Genomic DNA, 24157 nt, shown 5'->3' on the forward strand with positions numbered 1-24157 from the left:
AAAAAAAAAAAATAAATTAAAAATTAAATAAATAAATAAATAAATAAATAAATAAATTTGCTTTTGGACAGACAGCTCACAGCTCGAGAAACATTAAAAAATGCATGGCCAGGTATGGTGGCTCATGCCTGTAATCTCAGCACTTTGGGAGGCCAAGGCAGGAGGATTGTTTGGGGCTGGGAGTTAGAGACCAGCCTGGGCAATGTAGAGAGACCTTGTCTATACAAAACGAGTAGGCAGGCATGGTAGCTCATACCTGTAGACCCAGCTGCTTGGGAGGCTGAGGTGGGAGGATTGAGGTATGTGAGGCTGCAGTGAGTTATGATCCCACTGCTGCTCTCCAGCTTGGTTGACAGCAAGACCCTGTCTTAAAAATACATGTATACGGCCAGGCATGGTGGCTCACGCCTCTAATCCCAGCAATTTGGGAGGTCGAGGTGGGTGGATCACCTCAGGTCAGGAGTTAAGACCCGCCTCCCCCATATGGTGAAACCCCATCTCTACTAAAAATACCAAAAAAAAAAAAAAAAAAAATTAGCCAGGGGTGGTGGTGGGTGCCTGTAATCCTAGCTACTTGGGAGACTGAGGCAGGGAGAATTGCTTGAACCAGGGAGGCAGACGTTGCAGTGAGCTGAAATCGTGCCATTGCACTCCAGCCTTGGCAACAGAGCGAAACTCTGTCTCCAAACAAACAGACAAACAAACATGTATACATGAAAACGCATATTAGGGTAGAAGACAAAACAAAGTTGGAATTGAAGTAGGAACAAGCAAAGTTTAAGTGAGAAGTGACAGTTCTTAAAACCAAACTGAATACTGAATGTGACTGATCCCACAGATATGTGCAGCGGGGGCTACAGCGAGTGGGGCTGGACCCCCAGCTGCCACTGAATCTGGCTGCCCTTCAGGCCCACCAGGCCCAGGAGAACCGTGTGGTGGCCTTCTTCAGCCTGGCCTTACTGCTAGCCCCACTGGTGGAGACGCTTATTCTACTGGACCGGTTGCTGTACCTACAGGAGCAGGGTAAGGGTGGCCTACAGCAGGGACACAGGGTTGGAGTTGTGGGGCTCCTTCTCTACGTCTCAGCTGGCCCAGCTGATCACTGTTGTGATTCTTTGACCCCACCTTTGAGTCACTAGTGGGTTGGGAGTAGGGGATTTGTTAAAATTAAGAATCTAGGCCGGGCGCGGTGGCTCAAGCCTGTAATCCCAGCACTTTGGGAGGCCAAGGCGGGTGGATCACGAGGTCAAGAGATCGAGACCATCCTGGTCAACATGGTGAAACCCCGTCTCTACTAAAACTACGAAAAATTAGCTGGGCATGGTGGCGCGTGCCTGTAGTCCCAGCGACTCAGGAGGCTGAGGCAGGAGAATTGCCTGAACCCAGGAGGCGGAGGTTGCGGTGAGCCGAGATCGCGCCATTGCACTCCAGCCTGGGTAACAAGAGCGAAACTCCGTCTCAAAAAAAAAAAAAAAAAGAATCTAGACCAGGTGTAGTGGCTCATGCCTACAATCCCAGCACTTTGGGAGGCCAGGGTGGGTAGATCACTTGAGGTTAGGAGTTCGAAGCCAGCCATTGTGAAACCCCATCTCTATTGAAAATACAAAAATTAGGGGTGGTGGAACATGCCTGTAGTCCCAGCTGTTCGGGTGTCTGAGGCAAGAAAATGGCTTGAACCTGGGAGGCGTAGGTTGCAATGAGCTGAGATTGCACTACTGCACTCCAGCCTGGGCAACAGAAACTCCATCTCAAAAAAAATTAAGATTCCTACCAAATCAGCCTCTGGTGAGCCTCCCTAAGGTGCGCGTGTTAAGCAAGCTTCCCAGGCACTGAGGACCTACAATGCAAGAGGACTGCCTCCCAAGTCATTGCCTTGGGAACCTGTGTTCCTTATGGAGAACGGGTCTTCTTAGCCCCACTGGATCCTCTCCCATGGGGAAAAGGGACTATACCTACAGGCCTGGGCAGAAGAGGCTGAATGAGTTTGGTTCATTTTTCCCCCTCTGATTCAGCCCTTCCTTTCTCCCAGGCTTCCATGCTGAGCTCCTGCCCATCTTCAGTCCTGAACTCTCTCCCAGAAACCTGGTTCTGGTGGCCACCAAGATGCCCCTGGGTCAGGCTTTCTCTGTTCTGGAGACTGAAGACAGCTGATGCAGCCTGAGGATACATCTCAGACCCCATCATCTGCACAGTGTGGCAGAGTACACCTCACCCAGAGAACCAGCATCCTGCATTGTCCTGAAGCCTGGTTCCCCACAAACCTTCAGTTCCATCCCTTTTCTTTCCCTCCATGAATTATGTAATACAGTGTAAAGTTTTAATTTATTAAAAATTGGAAATCTTTGTTTCCTTCCCATTTCTGTAGGTAGATAAAAGGAAATGCACACCCTCCCTATGGCACTGCTGCAGGGATGCTACAGTTAGGACTCACAGACCACTCCCCACTGCCCTCCCTGGTAGGTGGTGTAGGTGACAGTTTCTGTTACTCACAGATCTCCATGGAGGGGACTTCTCTTACTGACTTTGACCTCCAACCCAGAATCTGCAGGCTCTGCCCCTTTGGAGGGCTGCCTTAAGGCTGGCTAACTTCCATCCAGGTTCTGTCATAAACTCAGGAAAGACGCTCCTTCCCTTCAGTCCCTGAGAGTGTGCTGGGATTAGTACCATTCTACCAGAGACAGCAGCTGTACACAGAAAGACTCATAAACAGTTCTTTATTGGCATTTGAAAAAGGGGTGCCTCAGCCTTCAAGGCTGGGACAGAGTGGGAGAGGAGCTGCTCTCCCCAGGCTCAATACCAATAGACCTTCTTGTGTTTCCGGGTCTCCACGATCCCCATGGCCTCCATCACCTCCTCCTGCAGTGTCTTTAGACTGGGCACGTAGGTTCTTTCTAAAGCATCTTCCACTGATGTGTCTTTGGGACCATCTGTTAAGTCAGAGGAAAGGAGATGAGTAGGAGGGCTTGCCCACTTTCATTAACATCCCCTACTTTCACTCCTAGCAACCCCCTGGACTTTCCTGCCCTGGACCTTCCCGCCCCTCGCTCTCACCGGTCCACGTTTCAGGGATGATGCCATCAGCTCTGGGAAATTCGGGTTTAGGGATGATTCTCCCTGATCGTGTGGACACTCGTACCCGCTCTCCTGCTTCAGTAAATCTCCACTGGATCTCAGTGGGTTTCCTGGTGGATAGAAGAGGTGAGCCTGGCCTATGAGTCAGGTTTCCTGCCGTCCTCTAATCCAAAAGCAGTCAATAGTTCAGAACACTAGGGTTACCACCATGTTTCTCCGCCTCGGGGTTGGGGTTACCCACAGGGAGTCATGTCCATGAGATGGCCCCTCTCAATTTCTAGAGCATCCAACCCACCATTCCCATTGTACAGTATTTTGTGGACCCAGAGGGTGAGAAACCCTCTGCCCAGAGCCCCATTGCTTGCCTGTCCATAGGATCCACAAGTTTGACCTGGCGGTAGAGCAAGGGGGCTTCATTAGGGATCATGGTTCCCCGGGAATACTGGGTCCTGCCAACGTAGCGGTAATACTGTTCAAGAGACAGGAGTGTCAAAATAAAATAAAATAAAAAATAAATAAATAAATAAAGAGGGGAGTGTCAGCAAAGGGTGTGAAACGGGTTTGCCCTTGCTACTCAGCACATTCACCCTAAGTTGAAAAGTAAAAGTTTCAGTAGTGCCACCATCCCCTCAGGCAGCCTCCTGCCACCCTGTGCTGCTCTGAATGGAGAGGGCCAGATGGGACAGGCTTCCCAAGCATCCCCATCCTCTTTACTTACTGTGTTCAGCCCTTCCACAACCACCCAGTTTTCCTGCCGGTTAACTTGAACCACTTTGCCCTGCTTCCCAGCATCCTTGCCTTCTAGGATCTCCACCTGTGGGAAGATACGAAGGTTAGGGAGGGGGATCCTTGCCCAGGAGGCTCCCCATCACTCTACCCCCGTATGAGGCTCTTACCACGTCCCCACAGAACAGATGCCAGTCTTCATCAGAGATGGGTTCCACAACCACTGGGCGCTGCCTGCTCCTCTTGTCTGCCAGGGAGCCTTGGCGGCTCCTCCCATGGCGGTAACCAGGGGGCAGAGTGACCTTGGATGCCAAGGCCAGAAGGGCAGAAAGACGCATGGCTGGAGGGTGTAAGAAATCCCTTTGCCAGCAAAAGGCTCAGAAATCTTCCTTGTCAGTTCTAGGTAGATGGATAGAAACAGGGGAGCAAAGAGACAAGGGAAGAAACATTTTTTTTTTTTTTTTGAGATGGAGTTTTGCTCTTTGTTGCCCAGGCTGGAGTGCAGTGGTGCGATCTTGGCTCACCGCAACCTCCACCTCCGGGTTTCAAGTGGTTCTCCTATGTTGGCTTCCCAAGTAGCTAGGATTACAGGCATGTGCCACCATGACCAACTAATTTTTTGGATTTTTTTTTTTTGTATTTTTAGTAGAGACAGGGTTTCACCATGTTGGCCAGGCTGGTCTCAAACTCCTGACCTCAGGTGATCCATCTGCCTTGGCCTCCGAGAGTGCTGGGATTACAGGGGTGAGCCACTATGCCCAGCCTGAAACTTAACTTTTGAGCTTCAGTTTCATCATCCATAAAGATTTACAGGGTTGTGCCATTTAAGTTATTATTATTATTCGAGATGGAGTCTTGCTGTAGCCCCCAGGCTGGAGTGCAGTGGTGCCATCTCTGCTCAATGCAACCTCTACCTCCTGGGTTCAAGCGATTCTCCTGCCTCAGCCTCCCAAGTAGCTGGACTTTACAGGCATGCGACACCACACCTGGCTAATTTTTGCATTTTTAGTAGAGATGGGGTTTCACCATGTTAAACTCCTGACCTCGTGATCTGCCCGCCTTGGCCTCCCAAAGTGCTGGGATTACAGGCGTGAGCCACCATTTAATAATTTAATGAATTTAAAAAATTTTAAATATTTTAACAAAGCAAGGTGCAGAATACCGTGAGTAGTAGTCTCCGTTCGGGGGAAATATACAAATATATATTCCAGCACAGGTATATTTATGGAAAGGAAACAAGAAAGCAAAGTACCTGTCTTAGGGAAGGGGAACTGTTTGGGAGGTCTGTTAATTCCATTTTGTTCCTTCCCTTTACATTTACATTTTCTAACCATGTGCATTTAAAAATATGTATTAGCAGTTTATCTGAACAGTGAGATACTGGGTCATTTTTCTTCTTTATACTTCTCAGTTGTAAAGGCCTGATGTTATTTTCAGAAAAAGAAATAAGCAAACAAAAAAACCCTGTTATTTTCAATTAATGCTGATTGGCCTAAGTGTTCCTGTTCAGATTGAACAAATGCTTAGGGAGTACTACTATATGACAAACCTAATGCTGGGAATTTCACGGCGGGCATTTGGCCTTCATATGGCCCAGTGAGGGAAGTGAGGTTGCCAGACGCATCATCAAGTCCCGTTTACAGACAAAGAAATCAAGGCCTTGAGAGCCGGAGTGTCTACCCTGGTTCCTACAGCTTGACAGGAGCAGGAGCAGGAGCAGGGCCAATTTTAAAACCCAAGCCTCCAGCGTGATTGCTGCAAGGAGCAGCAATCACCTTCACCTGTCATGCCAGGTCTGAACCAGCCCAGACCATAGCAGCTTGCATGCCCCCGAGATCGTTCGCTTCTTTCCCTCCACAATCTGGAGATGCTGTTGGTGAGCATCCCGCTGTGGGGCTTTCCTTGCATGTTCTGGAGGCGCCTTGCAATGTAATGGGGTCGAAGGTCACGGCTCCAAAGGCTTTCCCCCAACAGCCTCATCCCAGGCATCGCCAAGGCCTAGCTGTCTTCAGCACCCACCCGCTCCAAACTTCCAGTGCAGAGAAACCCTGGGGAGGCGACTCAGCCACAGCCTGGGAAAAGGATAGGCCCTTTTCGCACCTGCCTCTCGGACGAGCCCCGGAACTGCAATACCTCTGAGGCGGGCGGCCCTCACCTCCACTTTCCGCGGCACTTCAAGAGCTCAGCACATGTGCCCTCAGCGTCCCCTCCCCTGCCACGCCCGTCCACCTTCTGGGAGATGTAGTCCAATTGTAAAACGGAAGTTCAACCACGCATCTTACCTCTCAGCATGCTGGGAGTTGTAGTCCGCAGCTACGAAGTTGGAACCAGGAAGTTTGGCCGGGGTAGGAAATCAGGAAAACGAAAACACACCGTGAAGCATGTCGGGAATCGAAAGGCAAGCTGGTTAGGCCGGCCCGCCTGGCACATTCCCGCGCATGCTCTGCGTGGAGGCCGCTGGGAATTGTAGTTTCTAGAGAAGATGGCTCCATTTTCTAGGTGGTTGTGGCTTCCTGTTCAAAGCAAAGGGCCGCCCTTTCCAGACAGGGCTACAGCCAATGTTCTCCCTGTCCTTCTCTGCTGGAGTGGGGGCAGGGCAGATTCAATAACTGCCGTCGGCTTTCTAGAGGAAGGGATGAAACGTGGGCCCTTCCAATGCTAGTAGCCGATCTAGTTAGAAAATGTCAGATCTGGAAGGAAGCAGAAATGATCTAAGCCAGTCATTCCACTTACTCCGGGAGTAATGGAAGGATTTCACCCTACCAACGCCCTCTCCCTACCACCCCATCACCAGCTAAGAGTAGCAGGCACCCCTGGCATTAGCAAGGAGAAAGGGTTATCTTCTTATTTGACTTGCCCTTTGGGGTCGAGGTTGTTTATACAACCAGCCCCCAAACTCCCACTTCATGGCCATTTTGGGCTGTGGCTGATACTGGCATCCTCCCACATCCTACTTCTTGTGCAAACTCTTTTTTAAAAAAACACTCTCCCAGGTGCATTAAACAGTGGCTGGAGAGGAGGGTAGAATGAATGGTGTGGTTTATTCCAGGACACTGCCCACATGTGGAAGTTTGGATTTTCAAACGCCTAAGAACGGAGGAGGCTGACACCTCTACCTCGATCTGAGATTATTTGGAAATCATCTGCATTCTCTTATCTCTTAACCCACTTTCTGTCTTCAGTTAACCAATATACCCCCAAAGAATCAGTCAGAATCCATCATTAGTAATCAACGGGTTTTATTTTCCTAGAACTGAAATCATCTACGGTTCTCAGAGCTAAACTTCCAAAGCTACAGTCAGCAATTTTTCATCAGAGCCCAAGGAAGAGGGGTCAGGGTAATAGAGACAAGAGACTGAAGAGAGGCATAGAGAGATCATTAGGAAAAGGGTGGGAGGGGGCACTTATTTCCCTCTGTCCTCTCAGCGGATTACAAATCGGATCTGGTGACAACACTGAGGGGACCAGGTCAGGGTATGTGGATGAGAAATGACACTGGAAGGAACACCAAAGCCCCAGCTACAAAAAGAAAGTCATCAAGCTCCAAATAGAAGGGGAGCCTCCCAGTGCACCTCAGAAATGGGGGCAATGATGGGGAAGGAAGGAGCAGAATGGGGAGCACACAAAGGGTTAGGGGTCTTTAAAATTTTTTTTGTAATTTTCTTTTATTAAAAACATTTCCTAAAAAATGTGACTTTTCCTTTATGTCTGGGTGATATATATGACTATAAGCTGGCCTTGAGCACTGTGTGGAGAGGGAAAAGGCAGCTAGGGGTCTTCCCAAGCGTCCCATTTCTGGCTTCAGAGATCTAAAGGGGGATAGATGCTCAACACTCCCACCCAATAGGTAAAGTCAGCCCTTCAGGTCTCAGGTCCTTGGCCCAAACAACTTGGAAGCCCCAAAATCTTTTGATGATCAACTACAACTCCCACAACTCTTGGGGTCAACAAAAGGAAAAATGGGTGTTGTCAACCATCAAGGATTTATGGAAGGGAGTCTCTTCCCTATAAGCTGTTCCACTTTCCCTGAATCTAGGCAGCTGGGATAACGGGTGTAGCAGGGGACAGGAGCTCAGGAAGATGTCACGCTCCAGTGCTGCCCCCACCCCCATTTGAGGATTGCCCCTCCCAGGCCCCACAAGCCCACCCTGCTGTTTATGCTCCATCTTTTCCGTTCCTACCCCTGATCCCAACCCGGAGGTCCAGAATGCCCAGGACAGTGGAAGAAGGTTGTCAGGAGGTGGGAGCAGTTGGCCCAGGCCCCAGCAAAAGCCTGGAAAATAGCTCCACGTGGAAGGAACACAGTGGCCTCATCTCATCCCAGGGAGCAGAAGACAGCTCTGACTCAGATCACAGGAGTATGGGGACCTACAGTTGAGGGCCAAGTGGCCTGCTCCATCCAGGTCAATCTCCATGGGCTGGGCTTGGAGTGGGAAAAGTAAGTGGAAGAGGAGAGCAGGCTGGGGTGGAAAAGGGGGTTCCCAGTTTGCAGGCCATGGCCAGTTTCCCCAGTAGCACCCAGACAGCAGCAGGAACAGGGTGGGGGCTCCTCTTGAAACATTGGTGGCTACAGGCTGTGAGGGGGGTTGGAGGGGAGAAGGGTTAGTGGTGCGGCCTTGCCCCAGCCAGTGCCCAGGAGTGCCCACCCCGCCTCCCTCGAGGCTGACCACTGTGGGCCCTTTTTCTCCTCCTCTCCAAGTGGCCAGGCACCCCCAGTCCAGCTGCCAAGGGTCAGGGGGCTCACTCACCTTTCATGATCTCTGACGCCTGGGGCCTCAGCATCTTCCTTGGCAGCCTCTTCCTCTTCTTCCTCCTCTTCTTCTTCCTCTTGGGGAGGCCCCCGGCCAGAGCTGGGCTCAGAGGGGGTGCTATTTTTTTCCACCTCCACAGGAAGGGGCCTCTCACCCTCCAAGGTGGCTGCCTCCTTCTCCTCCCCTTCAGGGTTTTCTGCCTCCTTGGGACGTTTAGGAGAGTCCTAGGCAGGATCAACAGAGGAGGGCTGAGGCTGGAGAGGGAGGCCACCAGCCGCCCACTCCGCTTCTCTGGGGCGCCTTCCCAAGCTGACACCCACAGTCCTTCCCCAGCCCTACTAGCTGAAATGCCTTCTGTGTCCCATTTTGTCAGCTGGGGACTCCCCAAGACTGAAGGCTGGATCTACCTCTGAGACTGGGCACCCCTGAGGCAGAGCCCTGCTCCTGTGGGATGCCCCATGGGGAATGCTGAGGGCGACCCAGGCCCTGGGCAGGTAGCAGTTACCTCCAGCAGGTCCCCTGCTCTCCTCTTCAGCGCTCCCTTCTCGTTCTTCTCCTTGGCTGGCTCGTCGATGACCAGCTTCCCTTCCTCGTCGCTGCTGCCCTCTGCATTCCCCTTCTTATCACTGTCGCCCTCTGTGGCTTCGGGCTCAGGTTCAGGCTCTTCCACGCAGCTCTTTTTCTGGGAGGACTGCAGCAGACACAGCACAGGCTGAGTGGCACCAGTCGATGCCACGCTGGGGCCCCCTCCCCAGACCCCTCCCTCGGCCACTCACTCCTTCTTTTTCCCGCCTCTCCCCCGCCCCCACCCAGGTGCCCAGTCTCACGAGTGATTTGAGACCCACCTCTGTCGGATTAGCCCCGGGATAAACCCACTGGCCGGGCAGGCAGGGCTCTGTGCAGGAGGGGGGAGGGCTGGAGCAGGAGGCAAAACCTCGGGTCAACTTCTCCCAAAGGGAGCTAGGACCCTTTCCCCGCCAACCCCCGCCCCCCACCCTCCCGCCTCGTCCTGCCCGGCTCACAAGCACCTCCTCCTGGAAGCCTTCGTGGAAAGAGTTAAGGCCGTGTCCTATACTCACACTGGGCCCATCAAAGGCCTGTCCCCACTTACCGCCTCCATCCTGTTCTTGCCCCCTAGACTGCTGTCTCACAGTTGTCCCTAACCACAACTATACCACACAGACCAACCCTATCCCCTCTTGCAGGAAGCCCCCTCCCCACCACCCCATTAGCTCCTACCCTGAAAGGCCTGCAGTTTCTGAAGACTAAGCATCATCTGCGGGCCCATGGCCACATCTGCGTTCCAGGGGGTCTTCGGGGCAGGTGGTGGCTCACCTGATAGCCAGAAGCCTTGACGGTAGGGTTGTTCTCGATCTCCCACAGCCCCTCGCTGAATCCTTTCCTCTTGTTGGGCTTGCCAAACTTCTCCTTGGATTCCTCGTAAGGGAAGAGGTCTTTGGGGCCCAAGAATGCCCTGGTGAGAGATGGGAGACTGTGCTCTCAAGCCCCTCACTGCCCCGGAGCTGTACAGCCCGACTCAAAAGGGGCACCAACACCACCTCTCTTCCCCCAGAGTGGTCCTCCCAGGGCCCTCCCAACCTGTGCCCCTTTGGCCTCCACTCACGTCTCGTGGGTCCCAAAAAAAAAGACTTGGTATTTGTTGGCTGTTGATTTCACGGCAGCTTCAGGCATCTCGTCAATCTGGGGTGAGAAGAGGGAGTGACGTTAGCTACAGTTCTGAGGTTCTGAGTCTGAGGCAGGGCTGCTGACCTCCAAGGCACATTGATGTAAAATCAGACTGAGAGGGACCAAGGAGGTCAGCAAGATGGCTTTTGGACCATTTTTATCAGTGACACTTTATTCAAATGAAGTCAGACATGAAAGCCCAACAGAAACCCACAAGTCCCTCCCTCTCCTTCACCAGCCAGACAGCATCCATTCTGCCTCCAACATGTCTGGCCACAAAGCCCCGTCACTCTGCCATCACCTTGGCCCAACTACTGTCATCTCTTGCCTGGACGAAAACCACTGCCTCAGGCTGCTCGTGGCAGCTCACGCCTGTAATTCCAGCCCTTTGGGAGGCCGAGGCAGGCGGATCACAAGGTCAGGAGTTTGAGACCAGCCTGGCCAACATGGTGAAACGCTGCCTCTACTAAAAATACACAAATTAGCTGGGTGGCGCATTCCTATAGTCCCAGCCTCTTGGGAGGCTGTGGCAGGAGAATCGCTTGAACCTGGGAGGCAGAGGTTGCAGTGAGCCGAGATCGCACCACTGCACTCCAGCCTGGACAACAGAACAAGGCTCCGTCTCAAACAAAACAAAACCAAACCACCACCTCTTCTCACGATCTCCATTCTTGCCCCCACCAACAATCCATTCTCCACAGCACAGCCAGAGTGGGCCTTTGGGAATGCTGGTCCAAGCACTTCCTCCCCTTGCTTCAAAATCCTACTACAAGACCTTTCCAGGACTCTAGGGCCCACTTGTTCACCTCTTCTCCACAATGGCAAGATCTGAATCCCAACTCTGCACCCACTTGTATGACTTTGGGCAACTTAGTGAACCTCTCTCTGCCTCAGTTTCCTCATCTGTAAAAGGGAGACAGTCATAGCACTTACGCTCTAGGGCTGTGAGGATGAAATGACCATAACTTGGCACGGGGTACATCCTACACGTCTGCTTTCATCAGCCTCTCCCAGCACACTGTCCTTTCTGCTCTGACCATGGTTCTTGCAGTCTCTAATCTTACTCACTCCTGATCATCCTTCCAGCCTCAGCTCTGCCATTACCTCCTCTGGAAAGCTTGCCCACCTCTCCTGGTCTGACTGACTCCCTAGGTAAAACTCTTTCCTAACACATCCTGTTTACAGTGCTTTCCCAGTTCTTTTACACTGATCCATATTATTATTTGATTAACATCTATGTGCACTATCCTGGACTAGACCAGCCAACGTCAGAGACCAGCTCTACTTTTATCTGCAGCACAGTGCTTAGCACACAGTAGGTATACAATGATTTACTGAATTAATTTACAAAATAGATAAAAGGAAGCTGCTCTGGCTGAAGTGTAGGGCTAAGGTCAAAGGGCTGCCTATCCAACATCCCCTAAAAGTCTTCTAGGGATCTCTGAAAGGCACATAGTCAAACTCTCATTTTACAGATGAGGAAACTGAGCCCAGAAAGCAAGTGATTTGCCCAAAATAACACAGCAAGTTGTTGAGGGCCAGGTATCAGACTCAGATCACCTGACTATATCCCCTGCCCCACGTGTGCCCGTGGTGAGGAGCGCTGTGCTGAAGATGAGAGGTGCAGAGGTCTGAGGTCAGGGAATCCCGAGGCAGAGTCCTTGCCAGCCTTTCCCAGATCAGGCCTGGAAGCCCAGACGAAGCTGAGCTGTGGGGGTGGGGTGGGTGGAGACTACAACTCCCAGCAGCACTTGCAGCAACCCCAGCAGCCGGGCTTCCCGCCGGACAGAGGCCAGGTGGCCATGATGACTGGGGCCCCAGGCGCAGACAGGAGACAGAAAGGCCAAGGCGGTGATTATCACAGAGACAGGGACAGAGGGCCCAGCTGGGGGCCTGGGGAGACAGGGAGGCTGGGTGGATGGGAACGCGCTGAGACACACCTAGGAGAGGGGGTGGGGCCCTGGGCATGAATCTGAGGGGCATCTTGCTCCAGACTTGGAATCTTCAGGCTTTTGGGCACCTCCCCGTTTGCCCCGTGGCCTCTGGGGACAGAGGTCCAGCCCTTCCCCCCAGGAAGGCCCAGCACAAACTGGGCCCTTGCCACCACCAGGAGACGTCGGATGTGAGAGCAGGGGGTGGAAAGGCACGCAGTTCCCCCCACAAACATGATCCCCATCGCCATGACAACCCAACCCCGCCCCCAGGGCCACTCAGCAACCAGGAATGTGACCGCCCCTCCCCCCCCAGGCCCTCTCTCCGGATTGGGGAGGAGGGGACACTAACACACACCCCACCCCCAAGCCTGAAGTCTGGCACCTGGGTCCCCGGCCGTGCTGGAAACCACAGCTAGGGCTGGATTACCACTACAGGGGGTGCGGGGAGGAGGGGGGGCGTCCTTTTCAGGAAGCCGGACCTGGGGCAGGGGTGGAGGGGCCAGTCCTCAGCCAGGATACCTGGATCCTGTTACCAGCTAGCCACCCTCCTCTTAAGAGGGGGAAGCAGAAAACAAAACGAGTGCCCCCAGGGCTTGGAGATCCCAGGAGACAGGCACAGGACGATAACAGCGAACGCCTTCCCTAGACCTTTCTCCTACGGATCTGTGTACACCCAGAACCAGGGGTGGGGGTGGGGATTGAGGGTCTAAGGCTGGGAGTGCAGCAGGGGACTTAGAGCTCTGCATTTTCAGGACCCACACCTGAGCCAGGTCTTTAAGCTGCCCACAGTAAATGTGTGACAGAAGAGGAGAAACTGCGGCTCAGTAAAAGAGGGGAGGATTGGGTGAAGGGTCAGAAATAAGGAGAACTGAGGTTCTTTGCAGAAGCACAGACTGCAAAACAGCTACCTGGTCATGGTCTCATGCCATCCAAGCTTCCCAAGGAAAGCAAACTCAGAGACAGATTGCTAAATGGTGTGGCAGGGGACCCAGGAGGCCACCAGCTGCCCAGCCCCAGGGGTGGGGGAGAAACAAAAGAACGAATGGGATTAAAAATAGCATGAGGCACACCAGATATGCCAGCCCTGCTGACTTCTAGCTACAGAAAGGATGGATCTAGAGGGAAGAGAGAGGAAGACAGGAGCCTAAGCAGATAGGCACCTCCCCACAAAGCGTCATACCACCTGGCTCTCTCACCTAGAGTGTCTGCACCTGTAGGGGAAGGGCCGGGGGAAGTATACTCTTTTCACTTAATGGAATTCCTAACCCTTCACCCAAAAGGGGAGAAATCCCGCCAGGCGCGGTGGCTCACGCCTGTAATCCCAGCACTTTGGGAGGCCGAGGTGGGTGGATCACGAGGTCAAGAGATCGAGACCATCCTGGTCAACATGGTGAAACCCCCATCTCTACTAAAAATACAAAAAATCAGCTGGGCGTGGTGGCGCATGCCTGTAATTCCAGCTACTCAGGAGGCTAAGGCAGGAGAATTGCCTGAACCCAGGAGGTGGAGGTTGCGGTGAGCCGAGATCGCACCATTTCGCTCCAGCCTGGGTAACAAGAGCGAAACTCCATTTAAAAAAAAAAAAAGGGGGAGAAATCTCTTCTACAGTGGCACCTCCAGCCCTCAAGCTACAAAGGAAATGTCCTTTCTTACATTTGGAAGTGGAGGGCGGATCTTCCTAGACATAGAGGATATGAAGTCTCAGGGGAACCCTGTACCCCAATACAGACATCTGTCTTCCAGGCAGTGCCTTTATACCCAGGCTGTGACTCAGAACAAGTGATTCAAGGCTAACGGGGTCAGGGTGGAGCCAAATAGTGCAGGGGACCCCACTGTACCCCCTCCACTAACCAGCAGTAGGGGGACTCTGCTACCTCTTAGCCATTCCAGATTCAGGCAAGTTACTTCTCAGGCCTTGCATTTGTCTGATTCCATCAGACAGGCCTAAGCCCATGAAATCTCAGCCTCCCAAGCCACAGACACCCTCTGAGGTCCAAAGAGGCATCTTTAGTTTTCAGGTTGACTGGGGAAAGAGAACTGCACAGCTCTCCCCCAGCCTCAGACTTTAGTCTGACTTTAGACCCAGCATTTAGGAAGGCAGCAGCACACACTGGCTGCCAGCCAGGGTTCTGACCACCACACCCAGGGCTGAGGCCCAACCTGACCCAGGAACCGGAAAATCTGGGGCAGGAGACAGTTGGGGCCAGGAAAGTGTGGCAAGCCCAAGAGGCAGAAAAGAGAAGGTGCAGGGGGAAGGGGCACCGGGAGGAAAGACGGGTGGGGTCCTGGCTGCCCAGGTTTTCTGGGATTGTGAAACAGGAAGCAGCAAATGGAGGAAGGGATGGGGGAGAAATCCCTGAAGTCTTGGAGGTTAATCGTTAAGTACTTGGAGATCCCCCAGGAAGTTAGGCAGAAGGAAGAGGGAAAGGAGAAGGTTAAGATGGAGTCACATCATCCTTCCAGGCAGGTCCTGCCTATCACGTGGTCTCTCTGGCTGGGCTCTCAAGCACTGGGCCCTTCTAGTCTCACCCAGAATCACCCATCCTCCCCAGCAGCAGGGACTGAGGAAGGAAAGATCCACATGGGATCTTTATGGCTGAAGATCTGGCCTACGAGATGGGGGAGTCAATGAGGTTCCCTCTTATTTCTCATCCATCTTAAGTAGGGCCCCTCAGGCTCTGCCACTCTAGGGACTAAGAAAGGGTCCAAGGAATGGTGAGGAGACTCAGATGTGTCTGTTCTTTTGGAGTACAAGGGGACTGTGTCTGGGAGGTAACAGCCTTGGGTGTAGCCATCCCCACAAGTATCACCATCAGAAGCCAGAGGCAGGCAAACTGTGAGGCCCTATCTCTTTGAGATCCAGTCTGATCTCCCTACCCCAGTTCTAACTTTATCTGAAAGGTCCAGGCCTCAACAGAGGAAGAAACGCTGCCTCCCGTGTCCTTCCCTTCTGTCCTGGAGGCCCAAAGTGGAGAGGAAATGGATGGCATCCCTAGTCCCAGGCACTGCCCTTACTCTAAAGGCCACCAGACACTTGAGGTCTTTCTCACAGGGGCCAGTGTGGGTCCTTCTGTGTCCCTACCCCATTTCTATCTTATGGGATGCACAAGGGGTTCCCTGCAACACATATTCCAGCTAATACCCCTCCCCAGGGCTTATTCCAGCCTCTGGACTTTGTCCCACCCTCAAGAGGTAGGAACAGTAGAGACAAGGGTTCAGTCCTTGCCCTGCCCACCAGGACCTTGGCATCTGGGCCAAGAAGCCAGTTGGGTCAAAGGGTGCAGGGTAAAGTACACGAGTGTTCGCAGGCCACACACATACGTGCACACAGAAGGCTCTCTGTGGCTGCTTCCTCATACTGGCCCCCTTCCCCAGCCCCTCAGGAGACCTTGGAAGCTGGGAGAGTCCTGCTTCTCTCTGTATTTCACTCCCATTAACAGAGGCCGGTCCTCATTTGCTCCATCTGAAAGTTTCAGGGAACCGGGAGCTCAAGACACATGGGATCAAGCACCCTCCTGAGGAGTGGGTACAGAGCGAGGAAGGGTCTCTGAGTTTTCTCAGAGTGGCCCCAAAGTTGGCCTGATACCCTGAATGTGCCTGGGACAGTTTCCTAAGCTCAGAACAGTGCCTGGGCCAGAGAGACAGACACCCTGAGAAGAGCACCCGAAATCCATACGGTAGTCTCTCTGCCCTTGGATTTCACTCTACAGGAGTCCTACACTCTAGGGACGGAGTCATGCCCTCACCTAAAACCAAAGGCCCCTCTACACCAACTTTAAGTTGCCAAATGCATTGCCCACCCCGCTTTCCTCCAGCAACTGGCAACCTCCCATCCTCCTTACTTAACCTGTCTCAGTCCTTAGGGAAAACATGATGAGCACACCAGGCTTGGCTGTGGCGCCCCACCCTCCCACCTGGCCAGGTGCTGGGGTTGTGGGGGAGCTTATACTGGCAGGCTGAATCAACCACATGGCAGAGACTGGGGCCGTTCTGGCGACAGATCTTCACATCTGAGCGGGGGAAGGAACTGGGGCTCCCCCAGTCCCTACTAAAAGGCAGTCTGGACTGGACTTCCTAATACCACAAGGGAGCCTGCCACCTCAATCCCAAATTTGAGTTGGCAGCATATGGAAGAATGTTTCTGTGGAGCTGAGGGCTGATGGGTTCTGACGGATAATTCCAAGCCAGGTAGATCCCCTCTTACGCCGCCGTCAACGATCCTTCGACCTTCCCAACTTTAGACCTCTTAAAGATGCCCCAAACCAAAGTTTCCTAGAAGCGAACTCCGCCTCGCCTCCATCTAGCCCTCTCCGGGTTGGGATACTTCTAAACAATTTATCCAGGAACAGAAGAGTTTGAACTAGGAACGACGATCAACGAAGAAACTGGGGATCTCTAAGGGGGTTTTAAGAGGGTGGCGGCAGCGCCTGGGGTCGGGGGAAGGAATAACATGACTGGCCCAAAGCCAGACTTCGCGCTCGAAACCTCTGGGAGTATGGGGGCTGGGGGCGGAACTGAGCACGCGGAGCCTGAGGCCGGGAAGTGACCCGCGCCCTCGGATCCCCATGCCGCGCACACGCCTCTACGCGCGGACGCCGTGCCCGCCAGGTGCCTACCCCCACCCCCGTCCGCCTCCACCATTATATAACCAGCGGGTGGGCTTGGAAGCGACTGGGAAAGAGTCAGAGACCCACGAGCCCCCTGCCCCCACCTCTGCCCGCTCCGCGCGGAGCGCTCGTGCCCTTCCCGGTGTTATGCAACCCAAGCCCGCGGGGGTTAGGGGGCTGCGGGCCGCGCTGCTCACCCGGGCCGGCCAGTGTGGGTAACCCTTCATCTTGGCGAACACCAGGTCCCCGCATTTGTACTCCTTCTGCCGGTTGGATCGCGACATGGCGGGGCTCCGGGCGCCCCGGGCTCCGCGCCGGGCCGGGAAGCGCGAGCCCAAGTTTGCGCGTGCGGCGGTGGCTGCGCCGCTCCGCTTCGGCCCTCGCGCGGCCCCCGCCTCGATGGTGGCCCCCGGCCCGAGCTCCGGCGCGGCCACGGCGTCTCCGCCCGCGCGCCGCACGGACGGGGCGGGCGCGGATCGGGGCAAAGCTCCGGCCCGGTGGGTGCGCGCTCGTGCAGTTGTTTGTGTTTGAAATTCAATTGCTCCCTCCTCTGCGCGAGGCCTCTTCCTCCACCCCCCGCCCGGTCCCCACTCCTCCTTCTCCTCCCTCCTCCCGGGCCCACTCCTCCTCCTCTCCCCCCCCGCCCGCGCCTCGCGCTCCCTCCCGCGGCAGTTTGATGCGTGCAGCTTCTTGACGCCCAGGGCTTGCCACGGCCCAGCGCCCAACCTGGAGCCGCCTGGCGGCGCGTGGCAGCACAGGCGTAAGGAGCCGATCGCCGAGCACGCCGAGCAGGCTTTGTGTGCCCGCTGTCGGTGGGTGCCCGCCTGCCCGGGAGGAGCTGGCGCCCGGCTGGACGGAGCGGCCCCCGCCCCTCCCCCGACTCCGCTGGGCGCTCACCACAGCTGCCCCAGCGCAGTTAAGTGTGTACGTCTATACGCGGTGTCCGCCTGCCCTCTGCTCCATCTCGCTCCACGAATATTTACTGGGCACCCGGGATTCTTGGCAGTGTGCTAGGTGTCCAGGGCGAGAGGAAGGAACACCGTGCCGCTCCGCGCTCTGGGGTCCTCCCTGGACCTCTCCGTGCTTACCGTATGTGGGGTGGCCCCGGAAACGTCGGGGATTTGAGCCCTACGTCTGCCTTTGCTAAGGAGGAAAGGCTTGAGTTTCGTAGCCAGGAGATGGCCAAAGAGTTGAGGCACAAATTGGCCACCTTTTGGGTGCATTCGATCTTGTTCCTTTATTTGTTTTTGTTTGTTTTGTTTTTTCCTTCCCTCCCTCTCAAACACTACTCAGACGATCTTGTTTCTCTAGCTACTGTCTTGCCAAAGAGACTTGGACTCCACGGCTAGCTAACCCCGCAAAGATGAGCTCTGTTCTAGTGGGTTACAGTAGAATGCCAATAAATCCAAACCCTTCAGTCAGCTGTGAAGACTGAGGGGCCAGGTGCCACCTCTTTTAGGAGGTGGGGAGAGGGGTCTGGGAAGGCTTCACAACGGTGGTGACTGAACTGGGCGTTAAAGAATTTGTAGGATTTTGGCCAGGCGCCGTGGCTCACGCCTGTAATCCCAGGGCACTTTGGGAGGCTGAGGTGGGCGGATCACGAGGTCAGGAGTTCAAGACCAGCCTGGCCAACATGGTGAAACCCTGTCTCTATTAAAACACAAAAAACTAGCCAGGGGTGGTGGCAGGCGCCTGTAGTTCCAGCTACTCCGGAAACTGAGGAAGGGGAATCGCTTGGACCCGGGAGGCGAGGCAGAGGTTGCAGTGAGCGGCGATCACGCCACTGCACTCTAGCCTGGTGACTGAGCAAGACTCCATCTCAAAAAAAAAAAAAAAAAGATTTTATTGTAATTACATCTTTGATTTGCTGTCACTGTATTTGCCCACATTCCAGACACCTATGTTCCCTTAGAAATAAGATATTTGGATCTTATGTTACAGCATATACATGTCCTTAAAATTTTGGAACAAAATATACTAGGTTTGAAGAGGTAAAATAGGCATGTTTTCTTCCCACGTGTTTCCTGATCCCATTTCAAAGCATTTGCAAAGTCTCCCTGCAAGGAAGTGCAGGATGAAGCCAAAAGGCCCAAATTCACATCATAGCCTGCTGTTCCCCAGTCCTGAGAACTTGGACACCCTCCTGAACTTCTTTGAGCCTGTCTCCCCTACTCTAAGATGGGATAACCTGACTGCCCTGGTAACTAACATCAGAGGCACAGAATGGCAGCTTGTCGTTAGGGGATGCCTGCAGTTGTTCTCAAAGTCCTGCATGACACTTGGCTGTCCTTATGCCCATGGAAATACGTTTCACGACTTTTGCCTTTATTTTATTTTTTTATTTTTATTTTTTTTGAGACGGAGTTTCGCTCTTGTTACCCAGGCTGGAGTGCAATGGCGCGATCTCGGCTCACCGCAACCTCCACCTCCTGGGTTCAGGCAATTCTCCTGCCTCAGTCTCCTGAGTAGTTGGGATTACAGGCACGCGCCACCATGCCCAGCTGATTTTTTGTATTTTTAGTAGAGACGGGGTTTCACCATGTTGATCAGGATGGTCTCGATCTCTTGACCTCGTGATTCACCCGCCTCGGCCTCCCAAAGTGCTGGGATTACAGGCTTGAGCCACCGCGCCCGGCCGACTTTTGTCTTTATAACAGTGTGGCCTCTCACCATAGTTCCCCTTGTGATAAGAATCCCTCTGGTCTCTCCACAGGCTCACCAGGCTGCTGGCACAGTGGGGCATTCTGGAAGGTCCTGTTGCAAGAAAACAGCCACGCAGGCCCTCAGCCACAAGCTTGTCGATTTGTTTCCATGGCAAATTCAAACTTGTTGCAACAGAGCAACTACGTTCTAGTTGGTATTTACAATGCATTCCATTTTGAAACGCCGTCAGTGTAATAGTTCAGATTCTATCAGACTAATCTTTTTCTTTGTTAGGAGAGAGTCCTGTCACAAGTTCTTGAAGATGTTTCAAGAATAAGTCCAGCATCAGAACAGGTTTCCATTAACTGTTGGGGTCATTATTATAAATATGCACAGTTTCAGTGCAACATTTTTTTTTTGAGACTGAGTCTCACTCTGTCGCCCAGGCTGGAATGCAGTGGAGCAATCTTGGCTCACTGCAACCTCCGCCTCCCGAGTTCAAGTGATTCTCCTGCCTCAGCCTCCTGAGTAGGTGGATTACAGGCATGTGTCACCACACCTGGCTAATTTTTGTATTTTTAGTAGAGATGGGGTTTCACCATGTTGGTCAGGCTGGTCTCGAACTCCTGACCTGGTGATTCACCCGCCTTGGCCAACCAAAGTGCCAGGATTACAGGTGTGAACCACTGAGCTCGGTCTTGGCTATTCAGCTGGGCATGGTGGCACAAGCCTGTAATCCCAGCTACTCAAGAGGCTGAGGCAGGAGAATCACTTGAACCCGGAAGGCAGAAGTTGCAGTGAGCAGAGATCGTGCCACTGCACTCCAGGCTGGATGACAAAGCAAGACTGCGTCTCAAAAACAAAACTAAACGAAAACTGTTTTCCAATTTAATACACTCAATTTAGTGAAAAGCAAAAGCCCTTCCCATTTCTCCACTTTGTTGCATCATAATAGCCAGTTTCGAGGAGGCAGTAGGCTTCTAAATTCTTGTTGCAACAAAATCCCTTGGGCCTCTCATTCAGTCCACTGTGCAGATGCTGTTTGCAATAATACAACCTGGGTTCCCTTTGTTGCAGTAATCTCCCAGGCCTTGGTTGCAATTTAATATCTAAGTTCTCTTTATAATAACATCATCAACCAACTCACAGCTGCCCTTAACAACTAAGCCAAGAGCCGTAGAGGGTCAGTTACACAGGCAGGCATAAGCCTGTTTCCCCTGGGATTCACATCTAACTTAGTGCTTTGCAGATTTTAATGTGCAAGCAAATCACCTGGGAATCTTTTTTTTTTTTTTTTTTTTTTTTTTTGAGACGGAGTCTTGCCCTGTCGCCAGGCTGGAATGCAGTGGCATGATCTGGGCTCACTGCAGCCTCCATCCTCCACAGCCTTCGCCCCCTGGGTTCAAACAATTCTCCTGCCTCAGCCTCCCAAGTAGCTGGGACTACAGGCGCATGCCACCACGCCCGTGATTTTTTGTATTTTTAGTAGAGACAAGGTTTCACCATGTTGGTCAGGCTGGTCTTGAACTCCCGACCTCAGGTGATCCGCCCGCCTTGGCCTCCAAAGTGCTTGGATTACAGGCGAGAGCCACCACGCCTGGCCTGACTTAACTAGAATTTCTTTTTCTTTTTTTTTTTTTTTTTTTGAGACGGAGTTTCGCTCTTGTTATCCAGGCTGGAGTGCAATGGCGCGATCTTGGCTCACCGCAACCTCTGCCTCCTGAGTTCAGGCAATTCTCCTGCCTCAGCCTCCTGAATAGCTGGGATTACAGGCGTGCGCCACCATGCCCAGCTAATTTTTTGTTTTAGTAGAGACAGGGTTTCACCATGTTGACCAGGATGGTCTCAATCTCTTGATCTCATGATCCACCCGCCTCAGCCTCCCAAAGTGCTGGGATTACAGGCGTGAGCCACCGCGCCCGACTAGAATTTCTAAACAAAATTTTCTTCCATTGTGAAAAATGAGAATACAAAACTTCACCTGCTTATTATTATTATGATTATTATTATTTTGAGATGGAGTTTCGCTCTTGTTGTCCAGGCTCGAGTGCAATGGCACAATTTCGGCTCACTGCAACCTCCGCCTCCTGGGTTCAAACGATTATCCAGCCTCAGCCTCCCAAGTAGCTGGGATTACAGGCATGCGCCCCATGCCCAGCTAACTTTTGTATTTTTAGTAGAGACAGGGTTTCTCCATGTTGGTCAGGCCGATCTTGAACTCCCGACCTGGGGTGATCCGCCTGCCTCAGCCTCCCAAAGTGCTGGGATTACAGGTGTGAGCCACCGTGTCCAGCCCTCACCTGCTCATTATTAGGTTCAAAGGAAATGTCCACTTCCTTTCCTTTTACTCCCAACAGATTCGAGGGGCTTGGCCCTCGGCACTGTGTGAACTACTCACCTCACAACTTCTCTGCTCAAGTTACACCCTCTGTAAAATGGAGGAGAGAGGAATGGTTAGATTAGACCAGGAGCTTTGAAAACTGTGCCTCCATTGCCTATTCCCATCCATGCCACCCAAAATACCACAGCAGCCCTGCTTTTGTGCATTCTATGTGGAGTCAGAGTGGTTGAGAGTATAGCCTGTAGAGATAACAGGGTCTGAGTACTGGCTCCACCACAGACACTTTGTGTGTAACTTTAGGAAAGACACCTAACTGCCCTGAGCCTCAGTTACATGTCCAGAAAACGGGGTTGTGATTAGGATTGAATTAATGCGTTATAGTTCTTGGCTGGGCCAGGTGGCTCACGCCTGTAATTCCAACATTTTGGGGGCCAGGACAGGTGGATCACGAGGTCAAGAGATCAAGACCATCCTGGCCAACATAGTGAAAACCCATCTCTACTAAAAATACAAAAATTAGCTGGGCATGGTGGCGGGCACCTGTAGTACCACCTACTCAGGAGGCTGAGGCAGGAGAATTGCTTGAACCGGAGAGGTGGAGGTTGCAGTGACATGAGATTGGGCCACTGCACTCCAGCCTCACGACAGAGTGAGACTCCATCGCAAAAAAAAAAAAAAAAAAGTTATTTGGGGCAAGGTGGCTCAAGCTTGTAATCCCAGCACTATGGGAGGCCGAGGTGGGCAGATCACTTGAGGACAGGGGTTCAAGACCAGCCTGGCCAACATGGCAAACCCGTCTCTACTAAAAATATAAAACTTAGCTGGGCATGGTGGCAGGCACCTGTAATTCCAGATATTCAGGAGGCTGAGGTGGGAGAATCACTTGAACCCACAAGACGGAGGTTGTAGTGAGCTGAGATCATGCCACTGCACTCCAGCCTGGATGACAGAGTGGGATTTGGTCTCAATCAATCAATCAATCAACCAATCAATAAACTTCTTTGCACAGCCGGGCGCAGTGGCTCATGCCTGTAATCCCAGCACTTTGGGAGGCTGAGGTGAGCGGATCACCTGAAGTAGGGAGTTCGAGAACAGCCTGACCAACATGGAGAAACCTCATCTCTAAAAAAAAAAAAGCTCTTTGCACAGAGCCAGTGCTTAGTAAGGCTGGGTGCGGTGGCTGACGCCTGTAATCCTAGCACTTTGAGAGGCTGAGGTGGGTAGATCACCTGAGGGAGTTCGAGACCAGCCTGGCCAACTTGATGAAACCCTGTTTCTACTAAAGGTACAAAAAATTAGCTGGGCGTGGTGGCAGGCTCCTGTAATCCCAGCTACTCAGGAGACTGAGGCAGGACAATTGCTTGAACCCAGGAGGCGGAGGCTGCAGTGTGCTAAGATCACACCATTGCACTTCAGCCTGGACAACAAGAGCAAAACTCCGTCTCAAAAAAAAAAGTGCTTAATAAAATTGGTTATCACTTTATTTATTTACCTATTTGAGATGGAGTCTTGCTTTGGCACCAAGACTAGAGTGCAGTGGCCCAATCTCAGCTCACTGCAGCCTCCGCCTCCCGGGTTCAAGTGATTCTCCTGTCTCAGCCTCCCGAGTAGCTGGGATTACAGGCACGCTCTACCACGCCCAGCTAATTTTTGTATTTTTAGTAGAGACAGGGTTTCACCATGTTGGCCAGGCTGGTCTTGAACTCCTGATCTTGCGATCTGCCTGCCTTGGCCTCCTAAAGTGCTGGGATTACAGGCATAAGCCACCATGCCTGGCTGTATTTATTGTTATATTAGATTTTGTGTAATATTTGGTTTGAAAAAAAAATGGATTCCTTCGAAGTAAGCTCCTGAGGTACTGGCATTATGCCCTGACGAAGCTGGCAATGCCACAGTGGGTGAGGGTGGTTAGGATGGGGTTGGGAGTCAGCTTACTTGGGTTTGAATCTCAGCTATACCGCTTGCCAACTGTGTGACCAGCAGCAAATTACTCAACCTTTCTGTTTCTCAGTTTTCTCATCTGTAAAAGGGGATGTTGATAAATCAATTAATATATATGATATATGTAAAATGCTTGGAGCAGAGCCTGGCACGTGGTAGGTTCTATTTGTTACCATGTGTTAGCTATTAGCTGTTAGTGTTGTAGTATTAGCTATTTTCCTTTCTTTCTTTCTTTCCGTCTTTTTTTTGATTCGGAGCATCTCTCTGTCACCCAGGCTGGAGTGCAATGGCTCGATCTTGCATCACTGCAACCTCCGCCTCCTGGGTTCAAGCGATTCTCCTGCCTCAAGCCTCCCGAGTAGCTGGGACTACAGGCACCTGCCACTGCTCCGGGCTAATTTTTGTATTTTTAGTAGAGACAGGGTTTTGCCATGTGGGTCAGGCTGGTCTCAAACT

General features: G+C 52.5%; 3 protein-coding genes across 10 annotated transcripts in view; 1 reads left to right on the plus strand and 2 right to left on the minus strand.

Moving 5' to 3' along the window:
- RRNAD1 (ribosomal RNA adenine dimethylase domain containing 1) overlaps positions 1-2355 on the plus strand; it is a 9237-nt gene extending 6882 nt beyond the window's left edge. For 3 of the 4 annotated variants that reach the window (XM_032260666.1, XM_032260668.1, XM_032260669.1), the window contains 2 exons: positions 839-1023; positions 2013-2355. In XM_032260666.1, the coding sequence (XP_032116557.1) occupies positions 839-1023; positions 2013-2161 (334 nt within the window). In that variant the 3' untranslated portion in view covers positions 2162-2355. The remainder of the gene's footprint in view (positions 1-838; positions 1024-2012) is intronic. The other variant, XM_032260667.1, reaches the window with a different exon arrangement.
- A 342-nt stretch (positions 2356-2697) lies between these two features.
- MRPL24 (mitochondrial ribosomal protein L24) lies at positions 2698-6175 on the minus strand. Of its 3 annotated transcripts, none has more exons than XM_032260677.1 (6): positions 6081-6175; positions 3969-4197; positions 3791-3886; positions 3438-3541; positions 3052-3182; positions 2698-2927 (listed from the first exon to the last, which is right to left on the minus strand). In XM_032260677.1, the coding sequence occupies exons 2-6, from the start codon at positions 4134-4136 to the stop codon at positions 2791-2793; spliced, it is 636 nt and encodes a 211-aa protein (XP_032116568.1). In that variant the 5' UTR covers positions 4137-4197; positions 6081-6175; the 3' UTR covers positions 2698-2790. The 3 variants fall into 3 exon arrangements, with proteins under 3 accessions (XP_032116568.1, XP_032116566.1, XP_032116567.1); XM_032260675.1 differs by lacking the exon at positions 6081-6175 and adding an exon at positions 5954-6052; XM_032260676.1 differs by lacking the exon at positions 6081-6175 and adding an exon at positions 5899-6017.
- Positions 6176-7020: 845 nt separating this feature from the next.
- Positions 7021-18084, minus strand: HDGF (heparin binding growth factor). 3 transcript variants are annotated; one of them, XM_032260671.1, is made up of 6 exons: positions 17865-18084; positions 10174-10250; positions 9885-10023; positions 9055-9240; positions 8547-8773; positions 7021-8372 (listed from the first exon to the last, which is right to left on the minus strand). In XM_032260671.1, the coding sequence occupies exons 1-6, from the start codon at positions 17997-17999 to the stop codon at positions 8366-8368; spliced, it is 771 nt and encodes a 256-aa protein (XP_032116562.1). In that variant the 5' UTR covers positions 18000-18084; the 3' UTR covers positions 7021-8365. The 3 variants fall into 3 exon arrangements, with proteins under 3 accessions (XP_032116562.1, XP_032116564.1, XP_032116563.1); XM_032260673.1 differs by having other exon boundaries at positions 17674-17870; XM_032260672.1 differs by lacking the exon at positions 17865-18084 and adding an exon at positions 16974-17380.
- Between the last annotated feature and the right edge of the window lie 6073 nt (positions 18085-24157).

The sequence above is a fragment of the Sapajus apella genome, unplaced genomic scaffold, assembly GCF_009761245.1.
Source record: "Sapajus apella isolate SASKATOON/1434 unplaced genomic scaffold, GSC_monkey_1.0 scaffold119, whole genome shotgun sequence".
Taxonomy (NCBI): domain Eukaryota; kingdom Metazoa; phylum Chordata; class Mammalia; order Primates; family Cebidae; genus Sapajus; species Sapajus apella.